This window comes from Orcinus orca, chromosome 3 (genome assembly GCF_937001465.1).
Source record: "Orcinus orca chromosome 3, mOrcOrc1.1, whole genome shotgun sequence".
Classification (NCBI taxonomy): Eukaryota; Metazoa; Chordata; class Mammalia; order Artiodactyla; family Delphinidae; genus Orcinus; species Orcinus orca.
In genome coordinates this window covers 26,475,357-26,492,815 of record NC_064561.1, presented here as the reverse complement: position 1 = coordinate 26,492,815, position 17,459 = coordinate 26,475,357, and the positions used below count along the sequence as shown (strand labels likewise).

Here is a 17,459-nt window from a genome sequence, read left to right as displayed (position 1 = left end):
GTGCACCGTGATCCCTCACAATGGGGACAGTAGCAGTGTAGCTGTGATTGCTATTGTTATCAGTATTCCCCCCTCTAAGCTCCTCCATCTGGGCTGGAAACAGACAGATGTTTTCCCCATCCTTCTGACAGAGGGAGGAGTGGTGTGTGAGCTCACAGTCGTAGTTTGAATGTCAAGGACAGGATTCGGGGGCGGTGAGAGTGATTCTGGGGCTGATTAGAACTGGTGCTTGCACGGTTCTCTCCCAGCCGCGTTAGGCTCTGGTGCGTCCATTTGTTAACCTCTGTGTGCCCTTCAACACACGTGCATGTGCACACACACCAGTGGTTCTCAGTAAGGTGGAAGACATGAGTAAGTGAACCAACAAGCACATTTTTCACCCAGCTCCCTGGGCTTGACACCGAGGGCTCTGACAGGCTGGTGGGCAGGGGTGAGCAGGCCAAAGAACCAACTAAAGCCTCACTGACTATTTTTGGGATGAGTGACCCACCACTTCCAATGACTTGCTCCTAAATGGCGTCTAATTTCATTAGGCCGTGGAAACAGTGACATCACGAGCGCCTGCCTGGTGGCCGCCCACACATGGCGAACCACAGGGCGATCTGAGATTTGTCTTCAAGAGCAGGGGAGAAGTGAGGTCCCAAGCAGCAAAAGTTAAAATAGCAAGAGTTGAGGCATTCTGCTATGAAAAGAAATTACAGAAGAAATCCATTAGTCAGAGATTTCCAGCGGCAGTTTCCTTGCTTGGGAGCAAGAGAAGACTTATGCATGTTTATTTTGGGTGAGGTTATGCAGCCGTCCCTCGCTCTGTAGGCTTAGATGTGGCCTGTACAGTGAATTTCTGTTAAGTAAATCCTATATTCTCATCGACTTCTAGTTCTGATGTTGACATATATTTTATCCTAAGGAATTTGTCTGATCCTAAGTTACAGTGAAGTTAGAGGCACGGGTTGAGCACCTTTTTGATTCAGATGGTGACACTCGTACTTACTGCACCTTTATAAGAAGTCACAAATTCAGGGGGACTTTATTTCTTCCCTGGGGGTTCCTTTGCCCAGGTCTCTCCAAGTGTGCCTTCTCAGGCACAGAGCGGAAAAGGACAGGGAAAGACCGCAGGGGTGATCAAGGCCACGGCCATGACTTCACCCAGACGGAGCAGAGGCAACTGGAGGCATCTCTGTGGAGAGAACATAGGCTCAGTGGGAAAATGAGCTTCCCGCATGGGAAGGTTTTCTCTGCCTACAACAGGGTTTCTCAACTTTAGTGCCATGGACATTTGGGGCTGGTATCCTTTGTTGTAGGGGGCTGTGCCTTGTAGGATTGGAGGATGCATTAGCTTCCCTGGCTTTCTACCTGCTGGGTACCACCCACTCCCCCGGGTGACAACCAAAAATATCTCCAGACATCGCCACACTCCCCTGGGGGGCCCAGATTGCACCTGGTTGAAAGTCAGTAGCATATGACATTTCAAGAGCATGAGATAACAAGGATTTCACAAGCTTTTTATTGGCTTGTTTTTGTTTTAAATACTCTGAGTTTAATTATACCTTGAATTGGGTGAGTCACTCCTTCTTGGGGCTTCTGTTTTCTCTTCTGTAAAATGAATGGGTTGGACACAGTGATCTCAGAACTCCTTCTAGACCCAACAGCAGAGCGTGGTGAAGGCAGGAGGTCCCCTGGGGTCTCCGCATTTGGGTCCTGTTCCAACAGGTGACAAACCTATGGTCCACCTGGCTCTGGGCACTGCTCCCATTCTTCTGGCATCTAGCTCAGTCTTTCTTAGTCCAGTTGATTGTTTTCTTGCTTTCATTTAAGCCTATTTTGCCTTTTTTGTAAGTGAACATGTCTAAATACAGTACAAGGAACCCCTGAGGACCCATCACTCAGCTTCCCCACCATCCGTTTCATCTTAATCTTGTTTATGGGGCCAGCCAGTGGACCTTATCTTTGTATAGGTTCATCCATTGACCCATTCGTTCAGATCAGTTCCCCAAGGGCCTGGATTGGGCAAGGCTGGGCAGCAAGGAGGCCCAGGTTCTTCCCGTGAGAAACTCACACTCTAGGGGGAGGACAGGGAAAGAACATTTTTTGACAAACATAAAGAATCTATCCTTTAGCTTTCTCTATTTAAGGCCAAGCAATTCCAGTTCTTTAATCTTTCTTCCTAAGAAGTATTTTCCACCCAAATGGTCCTGGTTTATCCCCACATCGTTGGGAAAAGCAACAAGAATGTAAACTGGGCCTGGATTCAGATCCCTGCTGTGACACTTCATAGGTGTGAGAGCTTAGCCAAGTCAGCAGCCTCTGAGCCTCATCTGTAAAATGGGATAACAATCCCCAACTCACAAGTTGGCTGAGAGAATTAGATGAGAACATGTCGGTCCAGGGCCTAGCATGAGTCCAGCGCACACTAGATGTACACTAAGCATCCTTTCCCCTCTCCCCCTTTCTCCTTACCCTTTCCTCTACATTCTCTTAACAGTGGGTGGCCACATCTAATCGCATCACCACATCACCGCAGTGAGGGACTGACTAATGGGAGCCAGAGACGACGGCTGACTTCCTGATCTGTCACATGCCTGGGTTCTCACCAGCCTCCCGGTGGCCCGTTTTCTTAGTGACATTCACTGCTGACTCACTTGGCTTGTGGTCAACTCTGAACCCAGGGTCCTTGTCAGCTACCCCTTTACCCTACCACCACTCCCCAGCTTGGATTTGCGGCATGGGAATGGAATCATCATCAGAGAACATTCTGTGTAGGTGGCCCTTCTCAAGGAGCCAACAGCATTGCTAGACCGACAGTTTCATGAGGGCAGGGACCATGTCTACCTTGAGCACTTTCATTTTCCCACCGTCTAGAGCACTGCTGGTAGGTACTTAGTAAATACCTATTGAATGAATTCATGTGTTTTGCGCTGGTCCCTGTTTTCCAAGAGAGCCCCATCTGCTCTGGGGCAGCATCTTCAGAAAAGCAAATAAGCAAAACCTTGAGACTTCAGTTTACCAATAAATGAGCTCTAAACTGATTCCCATAAGTACACGGCAGCGGAAGGACAATGGCCTATGGACCCAGACTTGGGTATGAATCCCAGCTCTGCTAAATTGACTTGCTGACTTTGAGCAAGTTGCTTATGGCTCAGCCTTAGTTTTCTTCCTGGAAAAATGGGATATCAGTATCTGGCAGAGTTACTGTGAGATGAGACTTAAATACAAATATACGTGGGAACACACCCCACGTGGGATGGCAGTGATTTTGGTTTGCGTCATTCACTCTTTCCGGAGCACCTACCTTCTTTGATTGCCATTGCCTCCTATAGTTTTGTCCAAGTCTCGCCTCCTCTCTTAGACCTTTGTTCGCTCAGCCTTCATCTCCCCTCCCTCTGTTGACAAAGACACGCTCTGCCTGACACCCAGCACACCTGACCAACATTTGTTAAGCCAGCATCTCAAATTCAGATGCCTAAAGGGACCAAACATACACAAAGAAAGCAAGCTGGGTGGGATTTTTACATGACATCTCCCGCTTAAGCTTTAAAATTTTTTTCATTAAATTAAAAAAAGATCTTAACTTTTCATTTTGAAATAATTGAGGACTTGCCAAAAAATTGCGAAAATAATACAAAGACTTCCCATGTGCCCTTTACCCAGGCTTCCTTAAACGTTATATAACATTATATAACATCTTATATAACCAAACCATTTTCAAAACCAGGAAAAGAACATTCCACAGTACTATTAACTCATCTACAGATCTTATTCGAATCCCACCAGTGGTCCCACTGATGTCCTTTCTCTGATCCAGGACAGCCTGCGGGGTTCAGTGGTCACATTTCTTTAGTCTCCTCCAACCTCTGACCGTCCCTTAGTCTTTACTTGGCCTTCGTGTCCTTGATACTTTTGACAAATGCTGGCCAGTCATTTTGTAGCATGACACTCAGTTTGGATTCGTTTGAGGTTTTCTCATAATTCATCTGAGGTTGTACACTTGAGCAAGTTCCCCACAGGAGTGATGGGGTACCCTCCCCAGTACTTCATATCAGGAGGCATATGATGTGTCTCCTTACTGGTGACACTCCCTTTGGTCACTCGATTACGGTGATGTCTGTCAAGTTTCTCCTCTGTAAAGTTACCTTTTTCCCTTTACGGTTAATAAAGATTGGGGGGGGGGGGGCTACTTAGAAGGTATGGAAGTATCCCATTCCTCATCAGACTTGATTTACTTATTTCTTTATTTACATCTATGTAGATCTTTGGCTTCCTATTTTATCTAACGGGTCATAATCTATTACTGTGATTGTTGATTTTAATGCTTATATTGCCCCTTCTTTGGCCAGTGGGAGCCCCTTTAAGCTGACTTCTTGTCCTTTTGATATGCCCCATCATTCTTTCTTGCTTTCTGACGTAAGAAGATACTCCAAGCTCATCTTGCATTTTCCCTACCCAGCCCTGGAATCAGCCATTTCTCCAAGGAGCTGATTCCTTTGAGTAAAGAATGATATTTAGAAGCCAAGGTTTGAGGTCCAAATGTGCTCACTGCTGTCTGGCTGTCAGTGTTCCTGCACCCTCTCTATAGAACGAGCTAGGAAATAAATGTATACGTGATGTGTCTGCACACATGGATATTTCTCTATTTGTGTATGCTGAAAACCACGAATTCACAGCAATACCTTCATTTCCACTCTAACGCCATGGGGTTTATTCTACTTCTCTATGTATACCTCCCTTCCCTAACAGTGAGGCACCCGGCCCCCATCATCTTCACTGTATTTATATATTTGATCAGCCCCCCTGTATGCAACCATCTCCCATCTCTCCCTCTCTCACCCTTGTCAGGTTCGGACACTCTGCTCTAGGCCACTCCCCGCTCCTTACCCTGGACAGCCTTTGACTTCCCATAAAACTCCCAGTTTTGAAATGGTGGCTCATATATTTATTAAACCATGAGGCCCAGTTTCTGGCTGTGGGCCCAGGGTAGTAACCAGGTATTAACTGGACCAGGAAGCTGGCTTGTAAGCCCCTCTTGCCTCTCCAGCATCCACTCCCTCCATTCCCGTCCTAGCACCACAGGCAGGTAAACTTAGCCTTCCAGCACGTCAGGCTCCATCCTCTTCTTCGTCTCTGCTTTTGCTGTTCTTACTACCTGGACCAGTCTCTGCCTGCACCTACCCTTTCTCCCATCCTCCTGCTCAGACATCAGCTCTTTCTGGAAGCTTCAGGATGACCCCAGGTGCCCTTTCCAGGTTCATCTGGCACCTCCAGCATACCCTATGGTGGGGCAGCACCACGTTCTCCTTTTTGGTCCCCTCTTTGTCTTTGCTGCTAAACTACAGGTACACAGAGCTGAGGGCTGATTTTATCTCCATGTCTCTAGTACCTGAAAGAGGGCTAGCACGTAGTAGGTGCTCATAAATGTCAGCCAAATAAACATTAATCATAGTAACAGCAGATACTGATATAATAGTACTTTTGGGTGCCAGACATGGTTCTAAGTGCTTTATATGCACTAAGTCATTTGGTTCTAATCCCTATGCAGTGAGATAGTTACTGTTGTTGCCCCCACTTTGCAGACAGAGGGACTGAGGCACAGAGAGGTTCACTGACACTTCCAAGGTCACACAGTGGTGGGGTCACATTTAAGCCCAGGCAGGCTAACTCCCCAGTACATACTCTCTCCTCTAATACTCTCTCCAGGTAAAGTGGGCAGCATTTTCAGAATAAGGGAGGTGAGTAGGGATGGATAGCTGAGTCACATGAGGCCCCCACCCCTCCTGACCACACTCCCAGCCCCAGTTCTTAGTGCCCTTCGGGCCCTAAGCACGGGAGACTGGTGGCTGAGCAGGTGGGAGAGAAAGTGATACCTTTTAGCTCTGCAGCCTTTAGGAATGTTTTCTCCTCTGAGGTCTTGAGGAACCAAGCACCTTTCACGTGTAATTAGAGTGAACGCAACAGGAGTCAAGTATCAGATCTTATGCAAGATTTCCATGTCATTGCATTGGGGTTAGCACGGCACTAACCTTTTTTCCCAATCACCCAAGAGGAACCATCCACCAGCCCATCACCCCTGGAGGGCGGAGCTGCCAGCCTCTTCACCAGAGAGCTGGGAAAGGGCTGTGGACTTAGAGCTGCTTGCTCGTCAAGTGAAGGGGAAGAAGCCAAGTGCCTGGGAACGCTCTGTGTCAGCTCCTCCGCTGACGTTTCTTTCCCCTACTCAGGGGCCTGGCGGGGTCTCGTAGTAGTACAGAAAAGGAAACTGAGGCTCAGAGAGGTGACGTCGTTTGCCTGACATCACACAGCAAGGAAGAAGACCAGCCAAGATTTGAACCCAGGGCAGTCTGATTCTAGGGGCCTTACCCCTTAAAACAACTGGCCAGAATTATACCCGCGTCTGCCTGACTCCAAAGCCCTCAGCTCTTCCACCACCACCCCACCAGTCTGCTCTGGTGGGATCCATATGAAAAAAAGGCATCTGCTCTGTGTCTGGGCAGAAACCCACGTGAGCTGGAGCCAGGGCTGTCACGAGCCGGTGTCAGCCCCAGGCAGGATTTTCTGTTAACCTACTGCCTTGGAGTTCCGGAGAATCTCCAAGAAGAAGGCTGCAGAAGCTGGGGAAGGGGGGAGTGGAAACAAGAGGAGGTAGAGACAGGAAATGGAAGAGGGGGCGGAGAGGTGACGCCAGGCAAGAATGCAGCGCCGTCAGAGAACTCAGGAAAGACTGCGCTTGCCCATTCCCTTCAGCGTCAGACAAAGCCAACGCCCAGGTTCAGTTCATTCCCCCAGTGCTTACTAGGGGCCTCTTGTGCCCCAGGCCCAAGCAAGGGTCTGGGGACACGGCAGGGCACAACACTTAACAAGGTCCCTGCCCTCATGGAGCTTACATTCTCTTGGGGGCAAGACCAACCAAGAACCAGAATCAGATGAGGGGTCCAGGCCATCTGTCTCAGGGGGTGATAAGTAGTGAGGCAGTGCGACAAAGGAGGTGTGGGAGCCAGGATCCCATGGGGGGCAGGGGACGTCCTTCAGGCCTCTTGGAGGAAATGGTTCGGGGAAGAATGGCGGCTGCTGGGCACACCAGCCAGCACCATTTCCCCCAATGCCTGACACCTGCCCTTTGCGCCCACCTCACCCCGTCCCCTTTGCTCTCCACAGGTTTGACATCTACAGGAAGGTGCCCAAGGACCTCACACAGCCGACGTACACCGGGGCCATTAGTGAGTAGCCTCCTTCTCTTTGTTGCTCCCGACCCTCTCCCCACTCTCCATACCTGTGCCTGCCCGCCCTCTGCAGAAATGCTGGGCCAGGGAGGGAAGACAGAGAGACAGGAGGAGGGAAGAAATGATGGGCATCTTGCTGGGCCCTGCCTCTAGTCCCTCAGCTCTTCTCTGTCCTCACTGTAATGCTGTAAGGTATAGCATCACCTGTTTCTGAAAGGAGACACCAGAAATCAATCATCAAGAGTAGCTGCCCCAGGGACTTCCCTGGTGGCGCAGTGGTTAAGAATCCGCCTGCCAGTGTAGGGGACACGGGTTTGATCCCTGGTCTGGGAAGATCCCACATGCCGCAGAGCAACTAAGCCCGTGCGCCACAACTACTGAAGCCCGCGTGCCAAGAGCCTGTGCTCTGCAACAAGAGAAGCCACCGCAATGAGAAGCCCGCGCACCGCAACGAAGAACAGCCCCCGCTCGCCGCAACTAGAGAAAGTCCACGTCAGCAACGAAGCCAAAAATAAATAAATTAAAAAAAAAAAAAGAGTAGCTGTCCTTGGGAGGGGAAACGGGGGCTCATGGGTTGGAGGGAGACTGACTATTCTCTTCACACCTTTTAGACTATTTGAGTTTTTAACATAAGGATGTTTCTATCCATTTAAAAAAATAATCCTCTCACTCAGATTTTGGTTTCTGAATGCCAGTCTTCTACTTAAAAGGACCCAGGGCTCCTGGGAGAAATGACTGATTGCAGGGCTGGGACAGGAAGTGTACAAAATAAGCCTGGGACACCTCATGCCAGAAAGCAAAAAAATGCCCGGAGGAAAAGCAAGGGGTGGAGGTGTGTCAGCAGGCCACAGGAGCCAGCCTGAAAGAGGGCAAAGACCAACACAGGGCAATCTGAGTAGCACAATAAATAATGGCATTATTGGCTCGTTACCCAAAGAATTAAGAAAAAGGTCCAGGAGTCCATACTGATCTAAATAAATGGGAGGGAAGGGTTGAACCTTCCTTATAGAGGAACTCCAAATAATATTTATGACTATATCCCCCTCTGAGAGGTACAGCTCAGCTCTCCTCTCCTGGAGTGTGAGCTAGTGACTCACTATTAAAGAGGAGAAAATGGAAAGGAAATAGTAACTATGGTGGAGACATCCAGAGCCTGCCCCGTCACCAGGTGACAAAGGTTAGCATCAACCAGTGAGGAAGAGGTCGACGTAGCTGTCACGTGCCCGCTGCCTGCCATGGGATTTGATGGGAAGGGCACCTCACCTCCGTGGGATCTTCCCCCAAAACCACAACCCAGTCTAATCATGGGAAAGCAGCAGACAGCCCCAGCCTGGGGGACCCTCTACAGGACACCTGGCCAAGACTCTTTGAAAGTGGCAAGGTCTTGAAAACCAAGAAAAGACTGAGGAACCGTCACAGTTTCGAGACTAAGGGCACGATGACTAAATGTAAAATGGGATACCAGGTCTGGTCCCGGAAGAGAAAACAGGCACTGGCGGAGAAATGAGTGATCTAATAAGTCTGTAGCATAGTTAACAGTATTGGACAATGTTAATTTCTTCATCTTGACAAACATACCAGGGTTATGTAAGATGTTAACATAAGGGGAAGCTGGGCGAAGGGCGGATGGGAACGCTCTGTACTATCTTTGCGTCTATTATTATTCCACAATAAAGTTTATTTTAAAAGATATAAAAACAAACCGCAAGCACTTTGCAAGCAGGAAGGCTCTACCCACATTTTCCAGATGAGAAAATGGACTCAGAGAGGTGAAGTGACTTGTCTGAAGTTTCACAGCTTGCAAGAGGTGGGCCTCTCCAGTGCTTGGTGTGGGAGAGGGACCCTCCCCGTGGACTGTCCCCTGAGCAGGGCCCTGGGGCCGGGCAGTCATTTTGGAGTCCACCACTGCTTCCCAGGGCAGGCCATTATCAGGTCAGGGGATGACCTTGGGGATCCCTGCACCCCGGCTGGCTCTGCCTCTAGCTTAGGTCGTCCAAGCTGCAGATGCCTTCTTGAGTCTGGCTGTCCACATCCCCGGAGAAGAGAACAGAGCAGCCAGGCAGCAGGATTCATGTCCTGCTCGCTTCAGATCTGGCCGAGCTGGGTTCATTCTCCCATTTAGCAGCTGGGTGACCCTGAGCAAGTCACTTCACCTTTCTGAGACTCAGTTTTCTGATCTGGGGGTTAAGTGTGATCACGCCTGTCAAGTATGGGGTACATGCCAAACTCTCAGTGCTGCTGGACCGTGCACCTCTTCTTATCACTGTCCTCTTGGAGCCCACAGCCCATGAGGGTCCGTGACCGCAGGAGCTGTGACACTTTGTGCATTGATCCCCACGGAAAAGGTACTCGGGGTACATAAGAGGAAGAGGGCTTGTTCATCTACCCGTTCAATTAGTTTATGAACCTGGTCACAAAAATTCCAATGAGGCTTCCTGTCCCCTTCCTACCACCAACAGCTCAGGCCACTTCTTTGCAGGCTCTGCAGTTCTCTCCCTTATCGAGTGTGTTTAACAATCAGGTCTGTATCCCTCTAGAATTTTTTAAAAAACATATTTAGTCTTTGAAATACCTGTGTCGTCATTTTAAGCACAGACAGGAGCGTACTGGGCATACCCTCCTTCCCTGCCCTTTTTTAACCGACACATCCTGCACACCTTTCATACCAGCACGTAAATGGCCACCATGTGCTGCTTTCCATTATCTGGCTGACCCACGGTTTATGTAACCAGCCTCCTGAGGATGGGCGTTCTGATTCCAGCTTATCGCTATTATAGACATCCTTGTCCATATGTGTTTGTATCCTTGTATGGTTATTTCTGTAAGGTAACTTTCCTAGAAGAGGAATTACCGGGTCAAAGGGCATGTGCATTGTGAAATGTAGAAGGTACTGCCAAGTGGCCCTCCGGGGACGTGGTTTGATTTGCAGTCTCCAGCACAGTGTGTGAGAGGGCAAGTTCCCTTGCACAAGAGGAAAGGCGTGAGCACGGGAAGCCAGCCCTTAGCTACCATTTAGTGAACAAATATTTATCAGCCAGGTCTGGGGCCAGGCCGTGTGCCATGTCCTGGGACCAGCTTGATGAATGGGCTTCGGTCTTTGTCCTTGAAGAGTGCATGGCTGAGCAGGCAGGCAGATACAGAAACACACCATTTCGTGACGTCACGGTAAGTGCTATTAATAACTGAAGGAACCAGCAAGGGCACTGGAGACTCACAAGTCGAGGTTTGAATTTTGCCTTCTCCACTGAAGTGCTTATGTGGCCTTACACAGATTGCTTGACTTGCTGGTGTCTGGGTCTTGGGTCCGGTGCCCCCTTTGCTGGCTGCACTGGATCTCCCACTAGCGAGCATCCTCCTGGTGTCACATTCCTCCTGTCCAGTGCCTGAGTCCGTTTCAGAAGAAGTCTGGAGTCACAGAGCCTGAGCATCTTGCCCAAACATGGATTGAAAAACTCTACAGTATCAGAAGGCTTTTCTGGTGGAAATACTTCCTACCTGCCTTCATGTTTTTTATTCATTCATTCACTCACTCAACAAATATTTATTTCATACCTTCTCTGAGCCAGGCACTACGCTAGACCCTGAGGCCCCAGGGGTGCTGAGACATTGTCTCTGTCCTTCCAGTCTGGGGACAAGGTAGGGGAAGCAGACACACAGCAGGGGCTGCCGGACACTTGGATTCAGCTGAGCAGACTCCGCACTTACCCACCTGCTAGGTCCGAGCCTGGGACAACACACGCAGGTTTCACAAAGAGGCCTTCCCATCCCTATACCCCCACCTCTGATCTGCATAGAGTCAGAAGTTTGGGACCCGTTTGCAGGCTTGGAGCAAGGAAGGCAGCTAGAAAACCTGGACTGGCCTAAGTCATCATTGACCTTCAAAAACACCTCCCGTGGGCTTCCCTGGTGGCGCAGTGGTTGAGAGTCCGCCTGCCGATGCAGGGGACACGGGTTCGTGCCCCGGTCCGGGAAGATCCCATATGCCGCAGAGCGGCTGTGCCCATGAGCCATGGCCGCTGAGCCTGCATGTCCGGAGCCTGTGCTCCGCAACGGGAGAGGCCACAACAGTGAGAGGCCCGCATACCGAAAAAAATAAAAAAAAATAAATTAAAAACAAACAAACAAAAAAAAAACACCTCCCGAGTTTGGGCCTGTTCATCATTACAGCAACCTGTGGGTTGCTGGGGCTTGAAGGTGGGGTGGGAAGGGTGAAAATGGCTCTGAAACGTGGGTCAGAAAAGGTGTGAGATTTCAAGTGAGAAGGGTGCTTTGCCCACCTGGCAGGATTCTTTATCAGGAGGCATCACAGCTGCAGTTTGAAGGTGAGAAGGGGAAGGATGTGAGCCTGGGAAATTTGGATTGCCTGCTGGTCTTCTGCAGTGGATTTGTTCAGCAGCTGGAGAAGACATTTGAAATTAATTTCTGTGCCATGAAAACAAACAAGCCACGTGGCCACTCTGTATAAACTGATGTGGGACCTGCTTAGACATAGATTGCTGAGTGAGCAAAGCACGGTTGAAAGCATGTGTACAGGGACTTCCCTAGTAGCACAGTGGTTAAGAATCCGCCTGCCAATGCAGGGGACATGGGTTCGATCCCTGGTCCCGGAAGATCCCACATTGCCGCGGAGCAACTAAGCCCGTGCGCCACAAGTACTGAGCCTGCGCTCTAGAGCCCACGAGCCACAACTGCGGAGCCCGTGAGCCACAACTACCGAAGCCCGTGTGCCCTAGAGCCCGTGTGCCGCAACTACTGAGCCCACGTGCCGCAACTGCTGAAGCCCATGCACCTAGAGCCCATGCTCCACAACAAGAGAAGCCACTGCAATGAGAAGCCCATGTGCAGCCACGAAGACCCAACATAGGCAAAAAAAATAAATTTAATTTAATTTTAAAAAAAGAGAGAAAGCACGTGTACATTATGCTTTTTTGATTAGAGGAAAAACTCATATCTCCGTGTCAGGACACAGACTGTAGGGGTGGTACCTCTGGGCAGGGGGCTGTGGGTCCGGAGTGAGAAAGAGACTCACACAGTTTGCCTTTTTATACAGCTTGATGATTTTTCTTATCACTTGCATGTATTACTTCTTCCAAGAAAAAGTAAAACCCTTAAACTCTGCCCTATACAGCTTTTTCAAAGTTTGGAAGAACTGGGGAGTCATTCTTGTATGCCCCATGTCTGGGTGTGGTTTTGGAGGCTTGGTGGGGACTCTGGGGATGTCCCTGCCTCGCCCTTCACTTGGAGTCTCGGGGTTCCTTTTCTTAGGGCATTGGCTCTAGACCGCTCAGGTTCCAGTCCTCCCCACCCCCGCCCCCACCTGCCACCCAGTGTGTCCCTGGGCCACTCTCTTCCTCACTCTGAGCCTCCATTTCTACACCCTCCACACGGGCTCATACCCTCTTTCACATGGGAGTGTGCAGTGACAGGTATCTGTTAACACTCCCACAGCAGGGCATGTGGTAGGTGCCTCACAAACACTTGTGCTCTGCCTTCTTGCCTCTGAATGTATCTTTTTTAATAAATTTATTTATTTTATTTATTTATTTTTGGCTGAGTTGGGTCTTTGTTGCTGCACACGGGCTTTCTCTAGTTGCAGCGAGCGGGGGCTACTCTTCGTTGCGGCGCAGGGGCTTCAGTAGTTGTGGCGCACGGGCTTAGTTGCTCCACGGCATGTGGGATCTTCCCGGACCAGGGCTCGAACCCGTGTCCCCTGCGTTGGCAGGCGGATTCTTAACCACTCTGCCACCAGGGGAGCCCAGAGCGTATCTTTGACTGTACATTTTGCCATAGATAGATGATGATAATAATAACGATGGTGATGATGACAAATAACCTGGTTTCAGCATCAGTCAGGATGGCTCAGCCAACCAGGTACAGACTGTCAAGAATGTGGCCGCATCAGCAGGTGGTACTGGGAACTTTTCTTTGCGGGAAACTGAGGGTCAACCCACTTGCCAAATCACCTTCCCCAAATCACCACACCCTCCAAAGTCTCCCTGATGAAAATCCTAGTAATGAGCTAGTGCTTGAGCCATTATTACCTGCCAGGCACTATTTCAAGTCCAGTTTCTGTGTTGCGGAAATTCTCAAGCAGCCCCATGAGGCAAGTGCTACTACTGGTGCCATTTTACAGATGCGGAAACTGAGGCAGAGAGAGGTTAATTTAATTTACCCAGGGACACAGCACGTGAGTAGTGGGACCACACTGTGTGAGCCATTGCCCACGACATGCCTCTATGATAAACCCAGGTGAGGCACACTCAGCCCTTATTCTGTATTCTGGGGGCTGGCTCCCTGCCTTACACAAAACCTGTTATTACCTCCTGTGTGCCCAGCCCCAGGCCAGGCACTGGAGCTGTGGAGTTTTTGCCTTCCAGGGTATCTGTCAGTCTAGTGAAAGGGAGAGCCACAGATAACATTTGGAAGGTGTTCAGATAGAGGCTGGGAACACAGAGAAAAGAGTGACCAGCTCAACCTCTGAGGGTTGGGGGAGCTTCTCACCAGAAGGGACATTTGAGTTGGGCCTCAACCTGTGAGGATGAGTAGGAGTTCACCAGGCAGAGAGGATGACCAAGGAAGAGGAGGGAAGATGGGGAAGGACATTCCAGACAGAGGAGCCATAGCATATATTTAGGGAACAGCACGTGGCTCGAGGTCGCTGGGTGGTTAGATGTAGGGGGGGTATCTGGAGATGAGTTGAGGGCCAGCCCCTGGGGCACTTGTTATGTCCTGCCCCAAGGAGCGAGTCCAGGGTCACAAAATCCAACTTCATCAAGGGCCAGGCAGGCGAGATAAATCCAGGTGATGTGGGCCGACCCTGGAGTTCCATTCTGCTCTCTCTGCACTTCAGACTTGTAGGACCCCAACTCTTCACTCTCACCGAGAGTTGTCCCTTCTTTTGAAGCACAGCACCGTGTATCCTCACGTTCTCGCCTCTGCTAGGGACACGGGCACAGTGTTGATGGGGCCGCAGCGGGTGGTGATGGAGGGCAACCAACACTCTGCCTCAGCCTTGGAATCTGGGTGGCAGGAGGGGGTGGTGGGGCCTGTAACAAACTGGTGAGCTCAGAGCCCCTGTGGGAACAAGGGCTCGAGTGTTCTGGAGCAGCCAGAAATCTGGACTTTTATGTGAAATCTCTGGATTGTTCAGTGTCAGCTCCAAATTTTAAAATATGCATCAGCTGAGCCAGACAGAACACGTCTGTGGGCCGCGGATTTGCAGCCCTTACTTTCTGACCGACTTCTGCATGAGAATGCTGTTACGGAGGGAAGGCGGGCTGGCCCCTTGGAGGATCTGCCTGTTTGCGGGCATGGGGGGCTGGGGAGGTCCACACGGGAGGGTCAGATCAGTTCCAAAGGCGGTCTACCTTTCTGACAGGGGCTGCTTCACATTGAGGCCAAGAGTAAGAAGGGGTTTTGGGGAGGGTCTGTGGGCCTCTCTCCCCCTCCCTGTAAGCAGCTTTTCTCTGAGGGCAGGGTCTGGGGGCTGGCTTCCCTCCATCAGTGCCCACCACCCTTAACTGGGTGTCTGTGTTGTTTCTTCCAGTCTCTATCTGCTGCTGCCTCTTCATCCTCTTCCTTTTCCTCTCGGAGCTCACCGGATTCATAACGACAGAAATGTAAGTTACATCGCCCACTGGTGAGGCATTCCAGAGCTTCTGGGGACCCCAGATGGGAAGAGAGAGGGGCTTTACAAAGGAGAGAAACCTCCGAACCTTCTACCTCCTGTTTCCAAGCCTGTGGCATCCGTCACTCCTCTGTTTCTGAAAAGGGTTTTAAAGCCAGAGTGGAAACCAACATTGCTTTGTTAAAGCTGAAGAGAAAACTCTGGTTCCCTTCTGGGGTCAGGGAGGCACCTCCCGGGTCCGCAGATGAACAGAAATCATTTGCTGATGTTTGCCGTCCCTGTGTTTGGCCAGTGGGCTTTTCTCCCTCTGAGTCATCACAGGGTCGTTTGATGTTAAAGCTGGAAGAAGTCAGAGGAAAATGGGGGCAGCTTTCTACCCGAGGCGGTGGAGGGGGCGGGGTTCTGACATCGGAGCCTGGCCCCCCTCAACCAAGCCCCCTTCCCTGTGCTAGGCCCACACTGGGTGAGGAGTCAGCATGGGCTTCCTGGCAGCGGGTTGACGCACTGTGAATCCAACCCCAGTTCCTAGAATCATCTGTTGTTCAGATAACCTAGTAAATGCTCTGGGGCCTGTGTAACACCGAATGCCATTGGAATTATTCAGTCAGAGCCTCATCAGATGCCCCTCCGAGATGAATTAGACCCAGAAGCTTCCTGCCTTCACCTCTGGCTTCCAAGCCTCTGCATTTCCACGTTTATAACCCAGAAAGTCATCACGGGGCTGGGCTCTGGCCACCCACTCCCCTGTCCAACACTGGAATTTTCTTTTGCACTCATGGAATTTCTTGGTTTCCTGTGCCTCCCTGTCAGCCACAAGACAATAGGAAACTGAAAACATAGCTGCTCAGCCCCAGATGGTCCTTGTTGCTCTGTAACCATTACCGCCGTAATCCTCAAACAGCCCTGGGAGGTAGTTGTCCCCTCTTTATAGATGAGGAAACTGAGGCTCAGAGAGGTGAGGGGACTTGTCCACTGACTTGCCCACCTCCCCCCCACCCCGCCCCAACTCGTTTCTGAATATAGCTTCCGCCCTCCTCCAACGTGGGAGAGTTTGTCTTCCCTGTCTGTCTGATCCTGTTTTTAACCCTGATGGGATCAAAGCCCCAGGAGCCTCATGGAGTATTGGAAAGAGCACTGGACAAGGCCTTGGGAGATCCAGGGCCAGGTCCTTGCTCAGTTACCACCTGCTCTGTGACAGGTGGCAAGTTGCCAAACCTCTCTGGGTCCCAGTATTTCTGGCCAAACAAGAGAGGGTACATCAGAGGCAAGGCTTCCTTCCAGGTCTGGGGAAGCTTGTCTGCCTCCCAAGACATAGCTCCTTGACCAGGCAGGGGTCAGACAAGGAACTCTGTTCCCCCTGGACTCTGTCCCAGTCAGGTGTGCACATTTGGGCCACTGGATATTTCACGGGTCATCCCATCATGATTTGGAGGTGGAAGCAGGGAGAGCAGCCAGAAATTGAGACCTGCTGGCATTATTGAAGGACCTACTGTGTGCCGGGCACCTGCTGGTCTCTCCAGGTCACGCCCCATTCCCTGGGAGGGGGGCTTCTGTGCAGGCCTCTCATGTTCTGAGCCAGGTGAGAAGCGGTACCCAGGTGACAGCAACAAGGAAGGAGCCCTGACCGTATCCCAGGTGCCAGGTGCAAGGCTTTACCTATTCCAGGCAGGGACACGAGCAAGTGCAAAGGCCCTGAGGCAGGAATTACCTGGTGTATGTGAAGACAGAGAGCTGGTGTGGCTAGAGCAAAGGAGGCAGGCAGGGAGAGGAGAATATGGAGCAGGTGGACCCGAGTCAGGCCAGGCTCTGTACACTGCCATGGATTAATGGCGATCATCCTTGGTCCTGAGCCCTCAGAGGTCAGGCATCAGGTCTGTCCGATTCACTACCATGTGACTCCATGCTCAGAGAAGCCAAAAATGCAGGCGGTGGACACAGATGGTCCACAGGCAAACACAACGGAATGTATCAATTAGTGATAAGGGCTCGGAAGAAAAAACAAAGCAGGATAGGAGCTAGAGAAGGTATGGGCTATTTTGTGAGGCTTTAACAAGATTATTTACCTTTAAAGGTGCTTAACATAGTGCCTGATATACTTTAAGGTCCATATCCCTTCAGGCATTTACTCATTTCATATTTCTTCCCTGTCTCACGGGAGAAAGGTTGTAAGGCCACTCAGCACCTGGCATGTAATGAGTACTCTGTGAGTGTTAGTTTTTTTGTCTCCCCCCTTGAGTTAAGAAGGGACCTCCCTCACCTCCAGCTGACATTCCGAGAGGCAGTTCATTCAGCCAATCATCAGCTTAGCCGATAGTGAGGCAGAGTGCCGAGGCAGCACCCCGACAGGTGAATTTGGACGTCAGAGCTGGTGACTGCAGCAGGAGGTGACTACAACAGGAGGTGACTGCAACACACCCCGCTGCTGTGTGCAGGGCACTTGAGCAAGCCGGGACAGCTCACTCCGTTTACCAGGGCAGGACTCACTTCTTTCTCAAGAGCACAGTGTGTTCCCACTGCTCTGTCCCCTTTCCCTCTCCAGGACTTCCTGGCTCCTGGGGGCATTCTGAACATGCTGGTCCCACCACACCCCCGGAGAGGAAGAGGGGCCATTCATTCAGTGT

General features: G+C 50.6%; 1 protein-coding gene across 1 annotated transcript in view; it reads left to right on the top strand.

Moving 5' to 3' along the window:
* Nucleotides 1–17,459, top strand: part of ERGIC1 (endoplasmic reticulum-golgi intermediate compartment 1) — a 106,651-nt gene that overhangs the window by 43,591 nt on the left and 45,601 nt on the right. The window contains exons 2-3 of the mRNA XM_004272005.4: nucleotides 7,147–7,208; nucleotides 14,758–14,830. Coding sequence (XP_004272053.1) covers nucleotides 7,147–7,208; nucleotides 14,758–14,830 — 135 coding nt within the window. The remainder of the gene's footprint in view (nucleotides 1–7,146; nucleotides 7,209–14,757; nucleotides 14,831–17,459) is intronic.